This window comes from Callorhinchus milii, unplaced genomic scaffold (assembly GCF_018977255.1).
Source record: "Callorhinchus milii isolate IMCB2004 unplaced genomic scaffold, IMCB_Cmil_1.0 Scaffold43, whole genome shotgun sequence".
Classification (NCBI taxonomy): domain Eukaryota; kingdom Metazoa; phylum Chordata; class Chondrichthyes; order Chimaeriformes; family Callorhinchidae; genus Callorhinchus; species Callorhinchus milii.
Window position 1 is genome coordinate 588,648 of NW_024704784.1, and position 24,906 is coordinate 613,553.

The following is a 24,906-nucleotide window of genomic DNA, read 5'->3' on the forward strand; positions in this document are numbered from 1 at the left end:
TAGTTGTACTTTGATATTGATTAAAATCACGTGTGTATGTGTGTGGGGGGCGGGGGAGGAAACATGCAGGACGTGCTAATTATTTATAAAGGCTTGTTAAAACAATCAAGGTGCATGGTATTAATGGAAATAGGGTAGCATAGATAGAAAGTTGATTAACGGCTCATTTTAACAAGCCTCTTATGTAATACCTTATCAGAGACTTCTGAAAATCCATATACATCACATCCTAATGCCCCATTAAAAAAAAGCTGTAAGCTGTAAGAATATGTGGTCAAATCTCAGATTTCATCTAGTATGTGTATTCCTTGTAAGGGTTAGTGGGAGACTCATGGAGCCTATCCAACAGCAACTTGCATTTATATAGCGCCCTTCACACAAGGTAGCATCCTGCAGTGCTTGACAGTGGTGGAGTCTGACAACAAGCCAAGGGGAGGGGGGAGATGATAGTTAGCACGATCGAAAAGGAAGGTCTTTAGGCGGGATGGTGGAGCGGAGTGCATGGGGGACAATTATGAAGCTGGAGCCAGCCGAGCGGAGGCAGCGGGTGGTGGAGTGGGAGGTCTGATATGTTAGTGGGGGTGTGAGGGAATGAAGAGATTTGAAAACGAGTGAAAGAATCTTGAAGTCAATCGGTTCAGTGATTGGAAGCCAGTGGAGCCTGGTAAGGACTGGTGTGATAAGAGTAGAGGTTTGTGCGGGTGAGTATCCTTCTCGAAAGGGAGTAAGGCAAGGTTGTCCACCATCACCCATCGTATTTGATGTATTCATTAATAATTTATTGGACAGCATTGAGAAAGGACTTAGTGCATCTGTTCCAGATATATAAAAGGATTAGGGTACTTCTGTTTGCAGATGATATTGCAATCTAGATAGACTCACCTGGAGATCTTGTACACTGCACTCATTATTTTAAACACTTCAGTGGGACATGGTGGTACTGCCCTCAATTTCAGTACATGGTCTTGAATGGCTCAAGAGGGAGATCCTTGAAGGTATTGCTTAAAAATAATCTTTGCATTTGACTAGAAGACGCAAGGGAAATCATCCCAAAATTTGATTCATATCGGTAACTTGGTGTTGTGGACACCAACTTTTGCTTTGTACACTGTCCCTCTTCAATGATAGCAAAGTTCCTATGTAAGTTAAGCATGTGGTGTATAAGACATGTGTCCAAAACAGTTCTCGTTTGTGGTTCCAAGCTACAAGGCATGCAGTGGATGGGTTTCTTTTATCTGTTTACAAAGTAAATGGACCAAAGGGTGAGGTGCATTTGTGGTAAAATGGGAAGTGGCTGCAGGGGGGAAGGAAGGCTCTAGTCCACATTGATCTGTTCGGTACCTTTTAGGTGTAGTCAGCTTCATGGCAAGTACGTGCATTTGCCAAAGTCCCTCACGTGAGGACCGAAAAGTAGTTAAATTGTGTAAAGCTGATATGCAGAATTGGATATTGATTCCAAAACATCAAGGTGGCTGGCATGTTACAAATTGTCCTGTGTCGGTCCTCCCACCAATGTGAAGGCAGATATCTGTAAAACAGCTGATAAGGAAAATTCAACAGCTGCCAGAGGGCATTAACTGGAGCCTGGATTTGTGAACACAGGTTCACAGGGGCTTGGATTCCACCTTGGTTGGTATCCAGACAGTAAGCAGCTGCTGCTCAGGCTCTGCACCTCCTAGAACTACTGGGAATTATATGGGAAAGGATATGTGTCCAAGCTGTGGGCAGAAAGATGGTGGCATTGTTCTCACACATTTCATTGGCTACGTTGTGCTGCTCACCAGGAAGCTCACAGGTAATTCCTCATCGGCCTTCCAAACTCTTCCCTTCACAAGCTGCAGACCATCCAAAACTCCGCGGCTCGTTTACTCTCACGCACCAGGCTCCGTGACCCCATCACTCCCACCCTCGCCCGACTCCACTGCCTCCCCATCCCCCAGAGGATCGAGTTCAAGATTCTCGTCCTCACCTTTAGGCCATCCATGGCCTTGCCCCCTCCTACCTTTCTGACCTGCTGACTCCCTACCAGCCTGCCCGCTCCCTCCATTCAGCGGGCTCCGGTCTGCTCCATGTCTCCCGCCCGACCCACCCTACCATCGGTGGCCGGGCTTTCAGCCTCTCTGCCCCCACCCTCTGGAACTCCATCCCACGGTCCCTTCACCTCGCTTCCTCCCTTGCCTCCTTCAAGGCCAGTCTGAAGACCCTTCTCTTCGACCGTGCCTTCGGTCGCCCTCCCACCTCTCTGCCTTCCCTCACCACTACCCCACCCCTCCCCCATGCTTGGGTCCTGACCCCTGACTGTCCAGCGCCTTGGGACGTCCTCCCAACGTGAAAGGCGCTCTATACATGTAATTCTGTTGTTGTTGATTGGTGGATTGCTTTTCTGGGGGTAATAATTTCTTCTCAAAAAAAAAATCCTCTGGAGTGGTCTCAGGAGTCAGATTCCTGAGCCAGGCAAGTCCACAGTATTCCAAGGCTCTGCTGATGAAGGACCAGACATCGGCAGACCTCCAACAGTATGTCAACACACTATAGGGACCCCCAAGCTTCAGCTAATACTCTCCACAATAAGGTAAGCAGAGTGCATCCCTCCAGGGACAACAAATGTATTCCATTCCAGACACTGGGAAATTTCTAGGTGCAAGGTCATACTTGTATGTGCAAATCTCAGTCTGGCTTCGATATTCTTAAGCATGGCTATGTGTCAGACACCCAGCAAATCAAAAAAAGGTTTAAAGGTTTCACAAGATTGGTTTGGATGAAGATGGTTTGGTCCACCTGTTCTCATTTTTCCAGAATACCATCCTCCCAGCACAGCATCAAACTGCTTTTTTTAAAAAAAATATTGCATACACCAGTAAATCTTTGGAAGATTTACCGGTGCAGATTGAGAAACAGGAAAAAGTACAGAAGGGTCACGTGAGATGAGAGATCCTTGCTCAAATATGTTCAGGTATTCTGGAAACCTCTCCCAATCACACATGTTTCACGTTCTTAAGAACATCTTTTGTGTGATAATAAAGGAAATTTCAGATTAAATGTTAAAAGTTTTGTTCACACCAAAAGTGTTATTAGCTGTGCATTTGTAGATTCATCAACAATCACTTAAAAACAGATTTCACACCACCTCATTAATTTGTGATTGTGAGTGCAAGATTGTAATCAATACTAACATCATAAAAAGTTGTGTTATTTAACATCCCCCCTCCACTGCAAAAGATGGATATATCAAATGAAGAGTATGAATGCAATGGTGAAGTATAAAATAGTATACACGATCCTTGCACAAATATATTTGTCACATGAAATGGAACATACAATGTACACATTCATTTATAGTAATTATGAAGTGTATACACAACTACCAGAATGTTTTACATTTATTTAACTTTTTTTTTGCAATAACAGATGACAGTGTATGTATTTAAAACTGTAGCTGGAATTAGACATTTACATTTTACATATATATATTAAAAAAAGAAGAGTTCCAGGCCAGTGTGTAATCAGTGCTTATTGCTTGGCTTTTTCACAGCTTTACCCCAACTATGCTACAGCTTGAAGACATTGTATCTGCTGTTATTTTACTGCAAAACAAATATTAAAACAAATCAAAAGATCTCTCCATATAGTATATGTGTTAATACCACACAGTTAACACCCCACTACTCATTGCCTCATGAAGCAGTTGACTGCTTTCTCTATGGTCACTTCATGGCAGCATTGCACAGTACTTTGAACAGAAATGAAAGCAACATAAACTTATTTACATTAAACTTTCTTCGTTCAAGCATTACATTTTTTAAAAAAGTGTTCATAAATCCGTCCAATTTCCTACATTCGGTGACCAACTGTGGCTCCAAGTGGGATAGAAACAGATAAAGATAGAATCTTTATATGGGTACATAACCTAGTCAAAACTCAAGAGACCACAGTAATATTGGATATGAGAAGCTCTGAGTTAATTTGTCAACTACATGAACTCTAATCGTATTGTAATAAATAAAGAAAATCTACACTCACAGCAGGGCTAGTACATATTGTAAGTAAACACAATGTCACACTGTAGACCAACTATGACAAAGATATAGGGAAGCAGCACTGGGCTACTATAAGTAGAATAGCTACAAAACGGAGTGCATTGTGTGCCCCAAGCATTCTCAAAAACAAGAAACTTCCAAGATGAGACAGGGTTCAAATCATCAGTAACAGCTGACACTGTTCACCCACATTCTGATGGAAATATATAAAGGCCATGCAACAAGTACTTTGGCAAGTGATGGGCAACAACATTTAGGAGTTAGTGATATCATAGCCCAGACAAACATGAACCAATCTCATGTTCGCAGCCTCTGTGCATCCATCAGCAGGCCAATAAAGTGGAACAAATCAGGAAAGTAGTAACAGGATCAATAATTCTATCTTTTTCATATATCGATTGTGTCCATCCATTGAACAGCCTGATGACCTGCAACATTCCTTACATCTATGCAGTAAGTTAAAATTCTGATGAGATTTGTTCAATCATTGACAGATTGGCTTATGTTGGACAATCGAGTTATTGGTGCGCATCTCAACTGGAATCAATATGTAAGTGAACTATGAAAATTTACACTGTAGTAAAAATCTAAACTTCAGTAAAGTGTGATGTGGAAAAATCAGTTACCAATCACTGATGCCATATTTTTAAAATTGAATTTGCAGAGTATCTTTACTGATTTCTTGGACACACTGCTTAAAGTTAAAAAAGTACCTATACAAATATGCTGCTATTTGTTGTAAACAATATAAATTTCCCATATTTGCAAATTATAACAAAGACTAACAATGCACAGCTTCGAAGGTACACAATAAACTTGTCTTCCTTCTCATGAACCACTTGAACAGGTAAGGTTATCTTTGGAAAACAACTTCAATGAAACTGCACTTGGGTAATTACCAAACATTACTTCTTTGCATTTCACAACTATAAAACTGGTTGCTGACTTTGATTCTGTGAAGCATTTGTATATGTAAGGGAAACCTGGATGTGTGCCCAATCCATTNAAAAAAAATCACAAAAATGGTGGGGAAACACCGTGCAGACCCTTGAATAAATCTGGACAGCCAGCCAAAAGGATTTCCATTAAAAAAGACTCATTGCGCCAGGTGAAACTTTTTCACCTGAGTCAAATAATTGACTGTACCAACACCACAATTAAATATTTAACTTATAATATAATATGTAATATACTATTTACTACAGCCCTCAGCTAACAATCTTTCTACCAACACTAAAACAAAAAAAAGTATCCAAGTATCAAACCCTTAATCATCTTCGTTTTTCTTTTTTTTAAACTGGGGCACCCAGCACACTTTAGTAAATCACAAAACAATTTATAAAAATTCATAATAAAACATTTTAAGAATTAAGGCCCTTACAGTTTCAGTGCCAAAGTAATTTGTGCAGGAATGCGAAGAATCAGATATACAGTATTGCATTTTAAATTGTGCTCATCAATAATGGTCCTTTGTCAGCACGTGGAACTTTAGGCAAAATGAGGTTAAATGGTGAACTTTTAAGTTATTTTCCTAAATGCTGTCAGTAATGTGTTACAGGTGGTATTACACCAACAATATAGTTAATGGTTAAATCTTTCCCAATATTACTGCATAGGTGTTCATTTCACTTTTTTTTCATGTTTGACGTGACCATTCTTCCGATGTTTACCGTTTGCTATACCATTGTAGCAATGTCCATTAGTTTTACCCTGCAGTACTTTGGATGAAAATCTTTTGGAAATCAACTTCACTATCCACAATCCTATCTTGTATGTTACAACAACACTCAGTGAAACAAGCAGCGCTGCATCCAGCAGGAAGTATTGGTAGAACCGGATATTATAAACAGCAGCACGAAGATGCTCTGCTCCACTATAACGGAGAATGTAGTTTATCCAGTAGACGGTTCGACTAACAGGATGCCCAGGCTGGTCTCTGTGAATTTGAGACATCTGTTCAGCCCGTTGCTTGTATCTAAAAAATGCAACAAATGCACTTATTATTCATTTCATTTTTGTATTTAGTTAAACAAAACACCAGACTAATGATAAACATGATGCAACCAAGTCACTTACTGACTGACGAGTCAGAATTGTTATGATCGATTTTAAGCAATTGTTATTCAGATCAAGAAATGGAAAGGGTGTAGACTTTTATTGTAATTTGAAACAGAAAAGTAAATTAGCATTTACGGTACACAGGAATTTGTTGCATACGTTGAAACCAGGGGTCTTAGTCGATCAATGCTAGGTGCACTCTCGCGCTTGATCAAAAAGACAAGAGGAATGAGTAATAGAATTGCATAGTTATTAGTCCAATTGAAAACAAATATAAACTATTATTTGAAATGCAGTAAATATCACTCCTTCATATTGATTTTATTGAGCACGTGCGATACAACACCTAATGTTGATCAACTAGTCGGAGACCCCTGGTTTAAACCTTTCCATAGTGGAACGTCACTCCACCACCACAGCTGTGATGATGCTTTTCTGATGATGATTTGGTCCAGTCAATGGTGCCAAAACTCAGTTTATGTTAATGTGATCAACATTTGTGCTAATCCAAAAATATGAAACCAAATGTGGACAAATGCAGATATCGAAAATTTTAAATAAAACGTTTATACAAATATTCTCTTTTAGCCAAACTTGGGTCCCATCCTTAACGATGGAAAACAAAGTGCCCCACCACACTTTATAATTTTGCTAAATTTGACAAAAATGTCTTTCTTACCGTGGATCTTTAATCACAGTTACCATGGCGTTGTATAGATCATCTTCAGTCATAGTCTTCCAGTTTAATGAAATGCCCATACCTTTTGCATGGACCCGAGTCATAGTGTCGTAATGATCACCAAACAGGGGAATTCCAACTACAGGTACCCCGTGGTACATCGCTTCAAAGATACCATTCAGACCCCCGTGGCTAAGAAAGCCTTTTATGTTTGAGTGACCTACAGTTGTATAAACAAAATAGTTAGTTTAGAATGCAGATAGTTTGATTCCAAATCTATTTAGCGGACAAAAAGACCCACAAATGAAGGAAATGAGAAATGAAAACCGGAAAATACGCCCAACTAGTAAGGGAAATCAGTCAACAAGAGGTGATTTAGGTGTGGGGTGGTGTTGAGAAGGCATGCCAACAAAGGTTACTGGGCCACAACTCATATATCTTGATACCAAGAAGCTGCTTAAGATAAAACTGACTGTATCAAAAATTGCAACAAATGCAAATGGTGGAAATATACGTTTCCTCTCATAAGAGAGATTTTTTTCTGGTCAGCCAGGTGTCTGATACATGTGGTAACCCATCACTATGCTGAAGAGTATTCACACCAAACTGAGAATTCCATGTATCCCAGAGATAGATTGCTGGAATGGAATGTGCGCTCTCTCCCTTGGGAGGGACACGTCCTGCTTACCCAATTCCGGAAAGTATTAGGCGCAGGTTAGCAAGAGCCAAGGCTTCGGGACCCCAGAGTGTGCGATGGGATAACTGCTAGAGCCTAACCAGCTAAAACCGCATTAATATCGCTGTCTAGTAAGCTTTTAATTATGTTGACAACAAAGTAAAATCTGGCAGCACTGCCTAGATCAGAGCTTCTTTTACTTTGGAGCAGATGAGATGTCTCCACAAGATGGACAATATTCTGTTGCATGTGGCGAGTGAACGATGAATAATAATAATAATAAATACCAGATCTCAGTAATAATGAATATTTTTTTTCAGATCAATCTTTGGCTGGCTTTCATGGGCATGTTATAACAAAGCTCATATATATTAGTTGTGCAACCATACACTTGTTAGTTCTTCAGAGGAACTTTTACTGTTTTCAACTGAAATGAGCCAAAGAATAGAAACTCGTGGGTAATTTCTCCACAAGGGATTTCTTTACCAAGTAAGTCATTTTGTGGCATCCATTCCACAAGCCTTGTATTATTGCCCAAATTGCTGGGCTTCTTTCCAGAATATCTGCAACAGAAAGAAAAAGAATATATAAGCATCTCTATGCGCTTGCTCTATAAAAATATTGGTACTTAACTATGAGAAAGTAATAATACATGAAGAACTACAACATCTATTAACGTTGATTACCATGTTCAATTTCCAGGGCTTTGAGTTGTCCTTCTGATATGAAAGGTGCTACATAAATGTAAATTTGTATTGTATTGTCTAGCCCAAACCTCTGCAGAACTTACTGGGGCTTGCATCAGAGTGCAATTTCTCTTCAGGTTTGTTGTTTTATTTTGGATAAGAAACAATTTTTCAAGTATGATTAAGTCCCAGAAAGCACTCGGATCCTTTGACTATTCTTTGACTATAATCCTTGCATTTTGATATAGCGCTTTTCAAAATGCAAGGATTATATTGATTGATAGAAGAGATTATTATTACTCCTTGAAAAAAATGTTTTCCCCATATATGAATATTTTAATCATCGTGATTGGATATAAATTTAGCCAGCATATAAGCCTTACTGTCTGACAAAACGAATGTGTCCCACATACCTGTCCAAATACGCAACTCAACATTTGAGATCAGGAAGGGAAATAATGAAGCCCTGAAGGCCTCTGCACAATGTGCTGAACACACTATTAAAATGATGCAGATGGGTGGCATTAAGCAAGTCTGGGCAGAGAAGGAATCAAAGAAACATGAACTAAAAACAACATACTCTCATCCCCTTCAAGATCCTGAAAAGACAACACACAACTTACTTTCTCAATCATGAGAAAATGCAACACACTGCCTGTCCTCCATCCCCTAATCACGCTGCCTCACCCCCTCCTTAGCCTCCTTCAAGTCCCGCCTCAAAACCCTCCTCTTCGACCATGGCACTGGTCACCCCCCTTACCTTCTCCCCCTGACCCCAGCTCGGGTCTGAAATGCTGTACACTATCAGGGCCTTGGGACGTCCTCCCGACGTGAAAGGTGCTATACAAATGTAATCTTGTTGTTATCTTCTTGTTGTTGTCCTCAACATTAACCATTTTCAAATAGGACACAGACTAAGTTATTTCAGTATTTACATAAGTAATATCAAAGTGCACTTCTACTGGGAACAGCTTTAACATGTAGCACACGTTATTTTATCTGAGAAATTAATATACAAATGCAAATAACATAAGCTTTCCTTCTTGAATGGAGTAAACTAAGAAGTTTGGTTGATGGTCTTTGGAATAAGTGAGTAGTTATCCAGAAGAAATACATCTGCTAAAGCTACTGATGTGATAACGTTCTTACAATTATATTCTACAGATGAGGTTCTAAACACATTTATGTTGGCAAACAGATGCCAGGCACTTCACAATGATAGGAGAGACCCAACAGTTCTTGGGCGTTACCCAATGTAAATAAAAGACCATAAATCTACACCTAGAATAGGGATGTCTGTCCCATCTCTGGGCTAGTTAAGGAGCATGGCCCAGAAAGTTTTACAGATCAAAATTTTAAAAATGTATGCTCTATCTATCTGCAAGTGTGAGCATCTTAGCAGCTGACCAGGCAACATCTGACTAAGCTTTCCTTTCTGGGTCATGTTTTAATTCACAGCAGATTCTGCCAACAAGAATGCAAAGTGGTGCAATGGCTGGGATAATAATAATAATCTTTACATTTGATATAACGCCTTATCACGTCTTTGAGACATCTCAAAGCACTTCACAGAATATACTGTAAAGTGAATTGTCTGTATATTTTGTGGGCAAAACATGGATGAGTCATTTCCTTTTGTCCAATCACTTTGCTCTGTGTAGGGAAAGCTAGAGTAGATCTGGAATTTTGAATGCAAAGTTTCTGATAAAAACATTCAGCACAAAAATGTTTTTCCTAAGGAATTGAAGCCATTTCGGAAAGATGTAATGATCCTTGTAATAATTCTTTAATTTGATATAGTGCCTTATCACTTTGTTGAGACGTCTCAAAGTGCTTCACAAAGTAAAGTACCGGTAATTATAGTGACTGTGTAAATATAGCAAATGTTTATTTGTGTATAGAAAATGACCTACAAACAGCTATGAAGTGAATGATCAATTTCATCTGGGGGCCAGGAGAAACTCCCTTCTCTTTTTCTGTAGTTCTATGGGTCAGAGCAGGGTTTGTTAACTACTGAGCCAGGCTGACACCTAGTCGATGAGTAAAAATGTTTTGGTGCAAGCTTATATTGAAATACCCAGAAATAATTCTAACTGCATATACCTTGCTACAGAGAAAGTAATCTGGGCTGTTAATAAATTATCACCTACAAAACAACCTGGCTAAGAATGGAATGAAAATATTGAAAGTAATGAAAAGTTCATGTTTTCATTTAATTGGCAAGGAATTGTGACTCACACCATCTTCAATCATTGACGTGTTTAAATTTGCTTCTTCATGAGTGATGTTGCACAACAATTTGGTACATTTAGGCTGAATGGCTTACTCCTGTTCCTACATCACATGGCATGGCCGTACACTAGCCCCCAATATGCCTGGCAGCTCTTGTTGATTCTGTATCACTTACCTACCAGAAGATGGTGCTATTGCATTGCAAATCTTTTGTGAAGCTTTTACACATTTTAATTTATCCCTACAATTGCTGCTCCATCTAGTGATTTTTAAACATTAGTTTATTGAAGCTTCTGTCTAATGAAACATGTGTGAATAATATTGAAACCATATAAGGCAAACATCCTGCATTGTTATTAAGACCATACTTTTGGGCACCTTCTGCCTTTCCCCAACATAGCTCTCCTTCACTGCGCCCACCCTCGGCTCAGTCTCTCGGTCAGCTGAGTGAAGTGCTACTAGATATATTCCTGAGATGAAAGGCACTATGTAAATATAACTTGTTGTATTACAGTAGTTTCCTGGGCTATTCCTATTGGAATGGATTGATCATATGATGTGCACTTATAATAATATAATAATAATCCTTGCATTTGATATAGCGCTTTTCACGTCTTCTCGACGTCTCAAAGCGCTTCACAGAATATACTGTAAAGTGAATTGACCGTACATTTGTGCACAGCAATGTCCCACAAACAGTCGTGGATTGAAAATGACCAATTTATTATCGCTTTGTTTTGGAGGGATTATTATTAGGCTCTGTGTGGAGTAAGGAAACTCGCCCAAGGTTTCGCCCTCTGTCGGGAATTAAACCCAGGTGTCTCGCTTGCAAGGCGAGTGCTCTAACCACTGAGCTACAGGACTCCACTTACAGTAAGTATCGCATGACAGCAGTAGGGGGCCCACTTTAACTTCACAAAGAGAGCAGCACAAATAAAATGCAAATAAGCAAACACCACAGCAAACAGCTCTAATGACCATTGATTTCAGAGGACTGAATACTAAATATATAACATCTTGCATCTTATGCAATGTAAATTACAAACAAGATTGCTAATCCCAATAAATTGCTAACCTCAATAAAACAATATATTTTTAAACAAAAATGACAATGATTAAAAACAGAAAGTTAAAACTACTTTAATATGCATTTATTTAGTTAAAGTCTAACTTTTGTCTTAAACAAGCCAGAAAGCAATCTTATAGTTTCCATGTATGACTCATTCAGGTTTTGAAACAACTGGTTAGGGAAGCAATTACTATATGGAGGTTTAAATTCTATTCTCGAAACTAAAGTCGTCTTGAATATCCATTACAAAGCAAATGAAATATAAATAAGGAAAGTGAATGAACGATATCCCATAATATGGTGATTACAGTGTGTTGACGGTGTGGAGAAGTATAAAGATCACCAATTTTTACTTGCCCTTAACTCAACTGGAGAAACAATGCTTATTCGTTTAAAAATAAATTAATCCTACTGCTGCCCCCCTTCCAATAAAGGGAATTAAAGAATGACTTGTTCACTTATAAATGAATAGGGCTAGCAAAGGAAACAAAATACTTAAAGCCACAGTGACCCAAGCAAACACGTCAATTACCAATACATTTTGAAACACAATTCTGTTCTAAGACATTTCTACTTATTAGACTGAGTTCTAAACCAGGAGAGGGGAGGGAGGATAGAGGGCAGAGAAGAGAAAGCGAAACTATTAAATTCTTTAAAATGCTGAGAAGCATAGCTTTATATACATGCAATAGGTTTTTTTAAACTAAGTATATGAGAATAACACTAGAGAAGGTAGTTTTTGCCCCACCACGGAGTAGTTGATATCTGCAGCCGACTTCCAACAGCAATAGCTGATGTTGTGATAATCACAATTTTCAGCAATAGCTGATGTTGTGATAATCACAATTTTCAGAAAAATAATCTGTTTTAAGAACCGTATTGGAGGTTTTAGGTTTAGATGTAAAGTACCACTGAGAGATAAATACTCCAAAGGACATGGTGATTTCAGTGTTGCAGGTATCTGTAATGGTGAATGTTGAAGGGGAGGAAGCCTGGGTTAAATGCAAGCTGACCTGGTTATAAAACTCTTCAGTTCAGCACAAATTCACTATAGCTGACTTACAATGGACCGGTGGTTTACAAGATGTGTTACACACTTCTGATGCTAACTAATTATTTCCTGCGTGTTGTGTGCATGGGTGCCAAGGAAGTACATCAAATTAACGCCATTAACCTGGCCTTGATTGTTTGCCTGTCTCTATTTCTGTGAGTTGGAGTTTAAGGGGACTTCTGCTAATGTGGTGTTGGTGTAAGAAAGCATCAGCCAGGGTCAAGAAATGAACAGCAACGTACCCCACAAAATTATAACTATAGAAATCCAGAAGCATTTATAGAAAAAAATGTCTTGCACGTGAACAGGATATCATAATATTGTTCTAAACGGTCTATTAATATGAAGAATGTTAAATCATAAAATTCCATTATAAATGTGGCAAAACAATAACCATTCCCTGCAGAAAAAAATAATGGCCTTGGTGTTTGTGCAATGTACCTTGCACAGCAGAACCTTGCTATAACTTGGTGGTTGAGGTCCACAAAATCCCTATCAACTCTATCACAGGGCATTGGACATCATAATTGTGCTTGCACGCAGAAAGCTCTTCCCACTGGATATTTAAAAGGCTGCCCTGGCACTGGGAAGCCAAAATGGCTGGCTTCCGGATTATGAAGTTGCCACTGAACTCACTACCTGCGCATTCCTTTTTTGGAGCTGCTGAGTGCTTTTGGGGTAAGTGAATGTCAGGATCAGTGCCCAAATTGAGGAAAACGCACTGAAGTCGATTCAATTGGACCATAATATTTAAAATGACTTTTGCAAAGTATGAGTTATGGTAACTTGCACAAGTTGTGTCATATATGTCTTAGGTAAAGTAGCGTATAAGTCAGATTTTATATGACTAATACATAACAAATAAACAAGTACTGTCCTGGCCGGTGACATTAAGGCAAAGTTTCTGTATCATGTTTAACCAATGCATATTAAAGAAGCTGGTAAAGTCAGTGCAATAGCATGTTATGAGTTACCCGGTGGTTTTGCGGTGGCTAATACGACTAGAAAATATAAATTTAGGTGGATTTAATAGGACATTGAACAGGACTTGGGCAGATTTACTGCACTTATACAATTTATACAGGTCATACTTATGTGAGTTTATGTTTATAAGCAGACAGAGTTCTATTGCAAGTACTAGGATATTTTCAAGATTAGAGCTTAAAATTATTTCATATCTTACCATTTTATTCAATTTTAATTATTATATAAATTTTATTCATACATGTTTGGTTGCTTTTGTATGGATTTACAAAGCCCACACCACCATGATGATTTGTAAAAACGGAATGACTTAATTTCATTGCTCAAGTGACAGGTTCGATTAATTTTCTGAAATGCTTTTCATTTGTGCACCCTCACTACACCCCACCTCCACAACACCACCATCTCCCCAATTATGCACATACCTCCACACCACCTTCTGAGGTAGTCGAGCCAACGCTCCTGCTAGCTTGTGTGCAACATCATCCGACAGATATTTGACACCGGCACCAAATGAAACCAATACAAAGCCTTCCTCCTCAGCATCATCTGCCCAGGTCATGAAATCCTGATTCATACAAAAGAAACATATAAGCGGTCATTTTTTAACTATACAAACAAAATCATTACATGTTATGTACATCTTTTTTAAAAAAAACAATTGTTAAAAAGTCTGACTTCATCCAGAATATTTCAGCAAACTATTAACAAAACTTTCTGAAAGAAGTGTAAAGTGAGAACAACGTTACAGGACACACATACAGACAATTAATATTGTAGCAGGAAATGTCAAGCAGCAGAAGTCAGAGACCATATTTTTCAAACCCTCAACTGTGGCTGTGGCAAAATCACTTCTAACTTTAAATTTAAAGTCTTATTAGGGAGAGGGATTACAGATGAAATTAAATACACATGTTAAGAAAGTAATAACAGATACTGAGATAAACCCAAACATTCATACTCTGTCAATTACAAATAGTTTTTTAAAATCTCTTTGAATTAATAATGTGGGGTTTCATCAACCGTATCAAGCATTTTCCAATGAAACCTCAACAAGCACAATTCATGAATAAACTCAAAGAATTCAATTATATAATTGAACCCTCAAGAAAATGATAGGAAATAGGTGCAGTACTCGGTAACATTCACATTTTTATTGTACTTGTGATTCTCAAAATCACTTAACCAAATTATTTGCCAGAATAAAATAGAAATTTAGAACTATTTATCCCCGAAACACTTATCTGGCATTATACAAATGCCAACCCGGCTTAGTTGGTATCCCTCTTGTCTGAGTCAGAAGATTGTGAGTTTATGCCCCATGTCAGGACTTTGAACTCAAAGTGAAGGCTAACACTCCAATACGGTGCTGCACGAGTATTGTATTATCAAAGGTGCTGTGTTTCTGATGTCCTCAGTTAAACTGCCTATTCAGATGGATGTTGAAGATCCTATTGGCACTATTGGAAAAGAGAAGGGAACATCTTGGAGTCCTGTAGCTCAGTGGTTAGAGCATTCGCTTTGCAAGCGAGACACCTCAATTCCAGGCAGAGGGCGAAACCTTGAGCAAGTTTCCTTACTCCACACGCCTAATAATAATCCTTCCAAAAAACAAAACAATAATAAATTGGTCATTTTCAATCCACGATTGTTTGTGGGACACTGCTGCGCGCAATTGGCTGCTGCATTTCGTCCACAAAATATATACGGTCAATTCACTTTACAGTCTATTCGGTGAAGGGCTTTGAGACGTCGAGAAGACGTGAAAAGCGCTATATCAAATGCAAGAATTATTATTATTATTATCTTCTCTTTTCCAATTGGCCATAAAACATGCAAATATAGCTCTTGGATTTATGTTCAGAGAATAGAATACAAAAGTAGGGAAGTAATATCAAATGTATATAAAACGGTTCTGGTCCCTATACTAAAGGAAAGGGATTGTGGCACTGGAGAGAATACACCGTGGATTTATAAGGATGTTAACTGGGATAAGTGGATCCAGCTACCAAGAAAGATTGGACAGATTGGAGGTTGTCTCTCTAGAGTTTAGACCTGACAGAGGTGCTTACGATTATGAAAGGCTCAATAAGGTGTCTGTTGATGTACCTGTTTCCACTTGTTGCTGAGTCCAAAACTCGAAGGCATAAATATATAATAGCTCGTCATAGATCTAATATGGAGTTCAGGAGGAAGCTATACACACAGAGGGTGACAGGAATGTGCCCGATTTTTAAGACTGTGGTTGAAGTAAAAAGCATCAATATATTTAAGTGAAAACTTGATGAATATGAACACATGAGGGGATGGGAGGACGGTAATAGGAGGGTGTGACTCATGTGGAGAGTAAACACGGGCACAGACTAATTGGGATGGATGAATGCCTTTTTCCATGCCTTCTCATTCTATGAAACATCCCAAGTTGTAGAACGTAGGCAAAAGTAATCAAATATCCAATTGCGGATTACAGTTTAAATATATCCAGCATTGCAATGTCAGGCAGTAACCTGCACTATACCACGGCGTCTTAGTAAAACATATCATTACCCGATGATGATTAAGAAATGTATACAAGGTATAAAGTGGTCACTAGTGTTTGATATAATCCCCATTGAAACAAAAAATGAGTTCAAGCTGACGTGCATCAAAATTAACTAGAAAAATGTTTTGCCCAATTTTACTTATATCCAAGTACTCCATATTTCTCAATTGAAATTACTCCATATTTCTCAATTGAAACATAAATATGTATTGCAAACTGGGTGTCCAATTCCCTCAGTAATTTTAAATAATAATAATTAAATAATAAAATTATTTAAATTATTAATTAAATAATAAATTTAAAACAGTAGCATCAGTGCTATGTAGGCTAGTAGAGAAATACGAATTGATTCTACATGGTATGGCTCAATATAATGTACATTGATGTAGTACTTTTCACGTCAGAAGGATGTTTTGAAGCATTTCACGATGCTGGATGGGCATCTGAACACAGTGTGAGAGCCAAGTGGGGTGGAAGCCAAGGGAGAGGGAGAGGAAAGATGAATGAAAGCAGGATCAAAGAAATCTGTTTTGAGACGTGCATTGAAAGAGGGGAAGCAGGGAGGGAGGAAGTCGGAGTGACTTGGCAGAATGACTGAAAGCCAACCCTTCAATGGTGGGGTGTATAAGGCAGGGAATATGAAGCAAGTCCAGTGCTCTTTGAGCGAAGTGAGCAACCGGATTGCTGGGTTGGAGGAAGCCACTTGGGTAGACTGCTGATGAGATCATGGAGATTTATAATAATAATAATAATAATCCTTGCATTTGATACAGCGCTTTTCACGTCGGGAGGACGTCCCAAAGCGCTTCACAGAACAGACCGCAAAGTGAATTGACTGTATATTTGTGGGCGAACGCGGCAGCCAATTGCGCACAGCAATGTCCCACAAACAGTCGTAGATTGAAAATGACCAATTTATTATTATTGTTTTTGGAGGGATTATTATTAGGCTCTGTGTGGAGTAAGGAAACTTGCCCAAGGTTTCGCCCTCTGCCTGGAATTGAACTCAGGTCTCTCACTCGCAAAGCAAGTGCTCTAACCACTGAGCTACAGGACTCCACGAAAAGTGAAATGCAGGAGCACAAGTGAAAACGAGAACCTTGAACTCAATCCACTCGGTGTTGGGGAGCGAGGCTGGGGGCGATCGATTCACGGAGCCTAGAACGGAAGAGGACTTGGCTACAAGCTCCAGATAGTCTGCAACTTGTGTAGCGAAGAGCTCGGGAGCCCGGCAAGCAGAGCAATGGCATAGTTAAGCCAGGAAGTGCTGAAGGCTTGGATGAGGGTCTTGGCTTTTATAAATAATGCGCTGTTTTAGAACTCAAACGAATCTTGGTGTCAGCCTGGTTTATTTGTAGCATTCTTGCCACTGAGTCAGAGGGTTGTGCGTTCAAGTCCCATATCGGGACTTGAACTCACACTGTGTAAGATGACACTCCAAAGCAGTGATGGGGGGGATGTGGCACTGTCAGCAGTACCGTCCTTCGGGTGATACATAAAACCGAAGTCACGTCTGTCTGTTTGGGTGGACTTTAAAGATCCCATAAAACTGTCCGAAAGGAGAACGGAGATTCTCCCGGTATCCTGGCCAACAATCCGACCAAATATTTAAAAAATTATCATTTGTTTCATGATTGTTTGTGGGACACGGCTATGTGAATCGTGCTCCTGCATTTGCCGACAAAACCCACAGTCACTCCCTTTCACAGTAAACCATGTGAAGCACTTTGAAACGTCCTTCCGATGTTATAAGTCCCCTATACCAAATGCAAAGTTTATGATGATTATTATTATTATGATAATGATGCACCTCATCCTTTGGAAGGTAAATTGCGTATGCTGATATTTTGGGTGCATCTCCAAATTTAACCGGTTCGCTGCTTGGCTGGTAAGGCAACCACTTTTTTTTTTAAACGTCTGCTAAATATTAGTGACATTATAAGGAACAGTGACCCTAATGCACAAATACCGCCAACTCTTACAACATCTGCACATAGCAGCTCCTGGATAACTGAATTCAGTATGTTTGGGCCTTTTCTTTACGCCTTTATCGCCAAGTATTGAAGATTTCCTAAATTGATCACACACACAAAAAAAAAAACTTTCCGCACCTACATTGGAAGCAAATGCTATTTTACCCACACAAATATTTAGAATAGTTGAAACCAAAATGTACATAGAAGAAAGAAATTGTCTGGAAAAATTAGCTCAGAGCATATATCATGGAACTACCAGGGTGTGCAGCAGTCATTCAAGTCCTTGATTATAAAGGTCAGTGTTGTAACTACAGTGGAACTGTTAATGAATACACAGCTGTAGCTATGGAGTTAGCCACAGACTGACACGAACTGGTAGGACTAAACCCTGGTCTTATCTGCAATACACAATGCAAACAATAGTGACATAAAACCTTTTCTGTAATCCATCCGAGTCTTCTATAACCCTATTTGTTTAGCAAAATGTACAAGATTCAAGCTATTGACCAGTGTCACTGCAGCCTACAAAAATATAAGCAGGTCATTTCCTTTTTAAATGCAGGACAACACAATTTTTTTTCGACAACTGATTTGACCCCCATTCACTTTTCTTTTTAAAAAATAAATTTTTTGCTTTTGGAACCACCGTAATCCGAGCTACATCCAAATGTGAAAGATTGCACTGTGAATCTTCTTTTAATGTGAAGAAATATTTGGCATGTATGAATAATAATAATCATTGCATTTGACATCACGTCATCGAGATGTCTCAAAGTGCTTCACAAGATTTTACCGTGAAGCGTAGCGACTGTATATTTTGCAGACGAACCCTGCAGCCAATTTGTGAATTTGTGCATAGTAACGTTCCACAAAAAAAATGAAAGTAAATGACCAATTTTATCTTAGGTTACGTCAGCCAGGACATACAAGAGGAAATACAATACAAGAGAAACACTGATACTGATACCCTTTTATACTACATAAGTGATGTGGCTTTGCTTCTATTAAATTGTGAAAAATATTTCCCATTCCGAAGTGCTCTTGCCAGGTGCTACGAAGAGCTTTACGTACGTATAAGAGTTTCAGCAAGTGGTATTTGCAGTATTAAAATAACAGTATTAAAGAGCCCAAAGTGTGACTGGCTCTATAACAAAATTAAAATTCTTAAGGGTAGTCAAATGTTAAAAGTTGCCCAAATACAACCCACAACCTGACTCAGAGACGAGAGTGCTACCAATAGCCAGGATGATGAAACAACATTAATTTATGTTAAAAGTATGATAAAATCGTACTCTGACCTCTTCACAGAGCTGCAGGGGAGGTTTAAATGAAGATAGTCTTGAGCTTATCCTGCTAAAAATATCCCTCAACCATCTTCCCATCACAGCATCGAGCTTTTTTTCAAAAATGCGTGCAGCATCCGGGCCTCAACCACCCTTCCCGAAACCTGTTCCAGTCATTAATTACCCTCAGGGTAAAGAAAACCTTTCTGGTGTCTGTCCTAAAATTGTCCTTTGCAATTTAAAACCTATGGCCACATGTTCTGCTGGGATGTCCTCCCAACGTGAAAAGCGCTATACAAATGTAATCTTGTTGTTACAACAACAACAACAACTTGCACTTATATCGCGCCCTCCAAGCAGGATAGCATCTCAGAGCACTTGACAGTGGCAGAGCCTGACACCGAGCCGGGGGCGGGGGGGGGGGGGGGGGAGGGAGGTGGTCATAAGCACGGTCGAAAAGGAAGGTTTTCAGGCGGGAATTGAAAAAGGGGAAAGAGGGGGAAAGACGGAGGGATTGAGGGAGAGTGTTCCAGAGCTTCGGGGTGTAGTGCCACCTCCGATTGTGGGGGGGGGGGGAGGGTGCGAGGGACAGCCCTAATTTGTCTATAATAATCCTTGTATTTGCAGGGCACTATATAAATGCAAGTTGTTGTTGTAATCTCTACTTTGTAGATCCTTATTGGTCTCATTTACACTGCCTTTAGGGCCTGAGCAGTCCCCTTATCGTTCAGTGATCAGGATTGTATGAATATTCTAGGTGTGGGCCTGACCAACAAAACAAGTTAGGGATAGCATCCCAGAGTGCTCGACAACAGCGGAGTACGATGCTGAGCCGGGGGGAGGTGACCGTAAGCATGGACGAAGAGGAAGGTCTTCAGGCGCGATCTGAAGATGGGGACTGCAGGGGCAAGGCAAGGAGGGATAGAGGATTGGTGGTCCAGAGTTTCGGGGTTAGTGGCTGAAAGCGTGTCCACCATTGGTGGGACAGAGGACAGAGCGACATGCTCTGGAGCCAGCAGAGCGGATTTAGCATCTCATCCGAAGGACGGCACATCCAACAATGTAACACCCCCCAACCCCAACGCTACATATATTGGAGTGACTATCTGATGTCCAAGTCCCGATGTGGGGCTTGAACAAGAGGTGAGAGTGCTACTCCTGCGCCAGGGTTATGGATTGTTTTCTGCAGCGTTGCCTTCGATCTCCCCTTCCCCCCACTGCCAGATTTAAATTGAAACTAAGCTTAACATTTCTCGATCATAGTTTTTCTGGTATTACCCTACACGGTTTTGCAAACAGCCAGCAGCCAGCTTGAGGCGAAGGCCACAGAAAAAAATAGTTGTTGAATTTCCTGTCCAGTGATTGAAGGTCAAATCTGGTTTACGAGGAGAGCCAAGTAACATAGTGTGTTTCAAGCACACTGTGCCAATAAACATTTGCTTAATGGCACTCTTTGAATGATATAGTCTTCACTCTTCTGGCTCGTCAGTTTTCATGCACAACTTGACACGAGACTAGAGTAGGAGTAGGCCATACACCAGAAAATGCAAGCTGGTCAGATAGTTCCTTTTGCGTTACAAGGCATTATCTACTGCTGGAAAGAGGTTGTACATGGAAAATACATCAAACATGACTGTGTTCTTCCGTTGTACTGCACTCTTAACATACCTATTCTCCCTCATGTACCTGAATGCATGCTAACACATGTATGATAAGTGTGCGACTCTCAAGTTCATCACAGATGAACAGCATGATTTCCGCACGGCAGATGACCAGCCAGGCAATCTCCAATCAGAAAGTATGACTGACCAGGTGAATGTAACATTTCAGTGTCCGCAGCGTGATTTGTTTTGGAAGCATTAAACAATCAAGTCTAATTTCCAGAGTGAAATTGCACAGCATTACAAATTATTTCCCAAATTAAAAGCATTGCTTTGCTAGCGTGCCGAAGCAAAACTGACCACCATAATTCTTCACAGAGGCTAGTGTATTAAGACACCAATGTGCCAGTACAGTATGCCTACATTCAAACCTCCTGTATTTTACTGGAGGAATACTGTACGTGTAAGGGAGAGGTAGTGACAAAATGTAGATTCCTTTCTTTGGGGCTGGCTTCAGGTCACTGGGAACCAAATTCAATCAAAAGAAACATTGTCTTGAAGTGAGCAGCTGCACTTCAAGTCTAGAAATAATGAACAACAGAGGTGTGTACTAGTAATAATAATAATAATAATAATAATCCTTGCATTGATAAAGCACCTTATCACATCATTGAGACGTCACAAGGTGCTGCACAGAATACAGTTTAAAGTGAATTGACTATTTGAGAATGAAATACAGCAGCAAATTACACACAGCAATGTCCCACAAACAGTTGTGTTTTTTTAATGTTTGCTTTGTGGGTTTTTTTCACAAACCAATCTAAAAATCAGTAAAACGATGGGGGAGGAGAATCGAATTTAAATATGGGAAAATAGGAAAAGGGATAATGGGCAAGTTTCCTTACTCCACACGCCTGATAATAATCCCTCAAGAAAAAAAATAATAATAATTTGGTCACTCAATCCACGACTGTTTGTGGGACACTGCTGTGCGCAATCGGCTGCCGAGTTTCATCCACAAAATATAAAGTCAATTCACTTTACAGTGTATTCTGTGAAGTGCTTTGAGACGTCTCGAAGACGTGAAAAGCTCTATATCAAATGCAAGGATTATTATTATTGCGCAGTAGGTGCACGGTCACAAAACATTTGTCAAATAATGTGAAAGCCAAGAAATCATTTTGTCAGTGGTGCAATTTCTGAAAACATTATGAATTTCAGTAAAAAAAAAATCTTTGGTCCAGTTTCAGGTTATGCATATACAGTATATCTGTAACTGAAAGTTACGGAGTATACCAAAAAAAATCTTCCAACCACAACAAGCTCAGGTCAATTTGCCTCTCAAGGTCAAAGATAAATTAACTTTTTAGATGTGACCCTTCACCGGAACACTGTCTTGACCTAATTGGCTAACATAGTGCATTTACCCATTCAGGAACTTCAAACTTCATCACGTCTTAAACTCTGTGGTTAATAGCATTAAAGCCAAGTGGAGAATATCTATTTTTTTAAAAAAAAGATTAATCCTGCTGGTCGATGAATTATTCGCTGTTTTCATATTCAAATTTCGTATTCACCATTCCTTAATGCCGAAATATAGCCAAAAAAATCTTAACAGTCCTGTTTATCTAAACCTAAAACTCGTATCGAGTCCCAGAAAGTAGAAATTGTAACTTTAATCAGTGCTCAAGCATCCCGCATGGTGACAATGTAGGACATAGCAGAATACTCATTCCCATACAACAACAACTGTATGGAGTCCTGTAGCTCAGTGGTTAGCGAGAGACCTGAGTTCAATTCCAGGCAGAGGGTGAAACCTTGGGCAAGTTTCCTTACTCCACACAGAGCCTAATAATAATCCCTCCAAAAACAAAAAAACAAAAACAATAATAAAAATTGGTCATTTTTCAATCCATGACTGTTTGTGGGACATTGCTGTGCGCAATTGGCTGCCGCGTTCGCCCACAAATATACAGTCAATTCACTTTACAGTATATTCTGTGAAGCGCTTTGGGACGTCCTCCCGACGTGAAAAGCGCTATATCAAATACAAGGATTATTATTATTATTATTAACTGAAGATTACAGAGCTACGGAGCAAAATAAACCAAGGCACCAGGAAATTATCATTGCTTTACTGATACCAGCTGAGGCAACATCTTTCCACTGAACATTACTATTATCTGTCCTCATGATTTAGTCAATTCAGAGTTATTGGCACAAAATAACCACAGAATAAACTACATCAAACACTGTGCCCATTTCAGTAAGCCTTAGAAACATTAACGCACAACTGCAAGGGTCCCACCAGAAAAGCCAACTTTTATATCTTAATTCCAATTGACAAGCCTCTCTCTGTATAAGAGTCACGCTCATCAGCAGAAATCAGCTCTCAAAAACCAGAAAAGTTGTCTTTTAAATATTAATTCCCACTGTTGCATAACCAAATTTGAATCATTGCCTGTAATATAACCAGGCCATCACCTAGATTTAAAACTGTCTTTAAAGGTTCAGCTTGCAAGTTGACTTTTTAATCACAGGATTGGTTGAGTCCTGCCCAAGTCAGCACAGGATTCAGCAACTGGTGTACATGGAATAGCATCTAGAGTAGCATTTGAATTAAGTATCATCATAACAGAGATAAAGCAATAAGCATATTGTACTAATATTTTGTTATTTTCCATTTCTTTTAAAGCCACTAAAAAGAACATAATTGCAAGAATTTTTGTAACTGGAACGCAGTGTTCTGTACATTTGTTCTTCATTTCTCTCTTTTCTAGACATATTAACAGAATAAGGAACATTCATCCTTCAAGACATAACAAAAGGACATATTCAAATTAGGAAGGAAACCAATTTATTCTTAAAAATTCCAAATACCAGCATTAATTAATTGATTGATTGATTAATCCTTGCATTTGATATTAATTAATTAATTATTAATTACCAGCATTGTATTCAATGAAAATACTATTTAAATTTTACGTACAGATGCAATTTTACCTCAAATCTCTGTGGTTCACTATTTGAATTAAAAAAATGGAGCTGTTATTGTCTCTGTCCCACCTCAACAAAGCCTTTGAGATTAAAATAAATTATGCTCAGTTTTGAGCCCAGTTAGTAGTTGTAAAAGATATAGGCAAACCTTACTTCTGGCAGAGGGCTGGCAGGCTTTGTCAATATTCCTCCCACATACACAACGTTGGGCAAGGTAGGTCGAGGAAACTCGAGGGCTACATCCGTGCACAGCATCCACAGGCTAGCACCCTGTATCAATTCATACATGGAGCGTTCCGGTTCAATGTTGTATTTCTGCATTATTCGCTCATACTTTGGCAAGAAAAGAAAATTCACACCAAAGCGCGATAGTAGGTACACTGCAGTATTTGTAATTCGCTGAAACAAATTCATTTTGTCCGTAAGGAGAGAGTTAAACTCCGGCACGTAGGCGAGAGGAGTTGGAGCTCCAACCTCTGCTGGGTACCAGAGACCAGTAGAAAACACGGCATATTTCACTTCTAAAAGATGACCTATCACAAAACCACACATCTCATTGGGATCCACCAAGACCAGATCAAATTTTTCCTCCTTGAGTTGAGTGATGAACCCCTGGCTACCAACCATGAGGTCGCAATTCTTGGAGTAATGCTCTAAAATGTCAAAAAGCTCCAGTGCCGTTAGTCTTCCTGAGAAAATATTCCTCATCTTGGACTGCAGAAATTCATCCGCCGTTGTGCTATTGAAGAAGCCAGGATACCTCAGCAGCCTAAAGTAATCTGAAGAAGGTATTTCTCTGCCTTCTGATACTGCAAACACAGTCTCGTGCCCCTGCTCATGCAAGGCCTTAGCCAAGGTCTTGAAAATGTAGAGATGGCTTTCAAACATAATCGGGGGCACAACTACAATTTTGGCTGCCTTTGATATTTCCACAGAGCACCAAAGTAGTGTGAGGATTTGGAAGTATAATTTCATGGCTGAAAATAAACAGACACAAAAAAAATTAGTGATCAATGAAATAATGTTAGCGATCGT

At 39.4% G+C, this 24,906-nt stretch overlaps 1 protein-coding gene across 1 annotated transcript in view; it reads right to left on the reverse strand.

Moving 5' to 3' along the window:
- Window positions 1-3,281: 3,281 nt before the first annotated feature.
- The window catches only part of LOC121851509 (2-hydroxyacylsphingosine 1-beta-galactosyltransferase-like), a 33,288-nt gene continuing 11,663 nt past the window's right edge, over window positions 3,282-24,906 (reverse strand). Inside the window, exons 2-6 of the mRNA XM_042345376.1 lie at window positions 24,025-24,848; window positions 13,898-14,040; window positions 7,937-8,013; window positions 6,775-6,994; window positions 3,282-6,012 (exon numbers count right to left, since the gene is read on the reverse strand). Of these exons, the coding sequence (XP_042201310.1) occupies window positions 5,658-6,012; window positions 6,775-6,994; window positions 7,937-8,013; window positions 13,898-14,040; window positions 24,025-24,848 (1,619 nt within the window). The 3' untranslated portion in view covers window positions 3,282-5,657. The remainder of the gene's footprint in view (window positions 6,013-6,774; window positions 6,995-7,936; window positions 8,014-13,897; window positions 14,041-24,024; window positions 24,849-24,906) is intronic.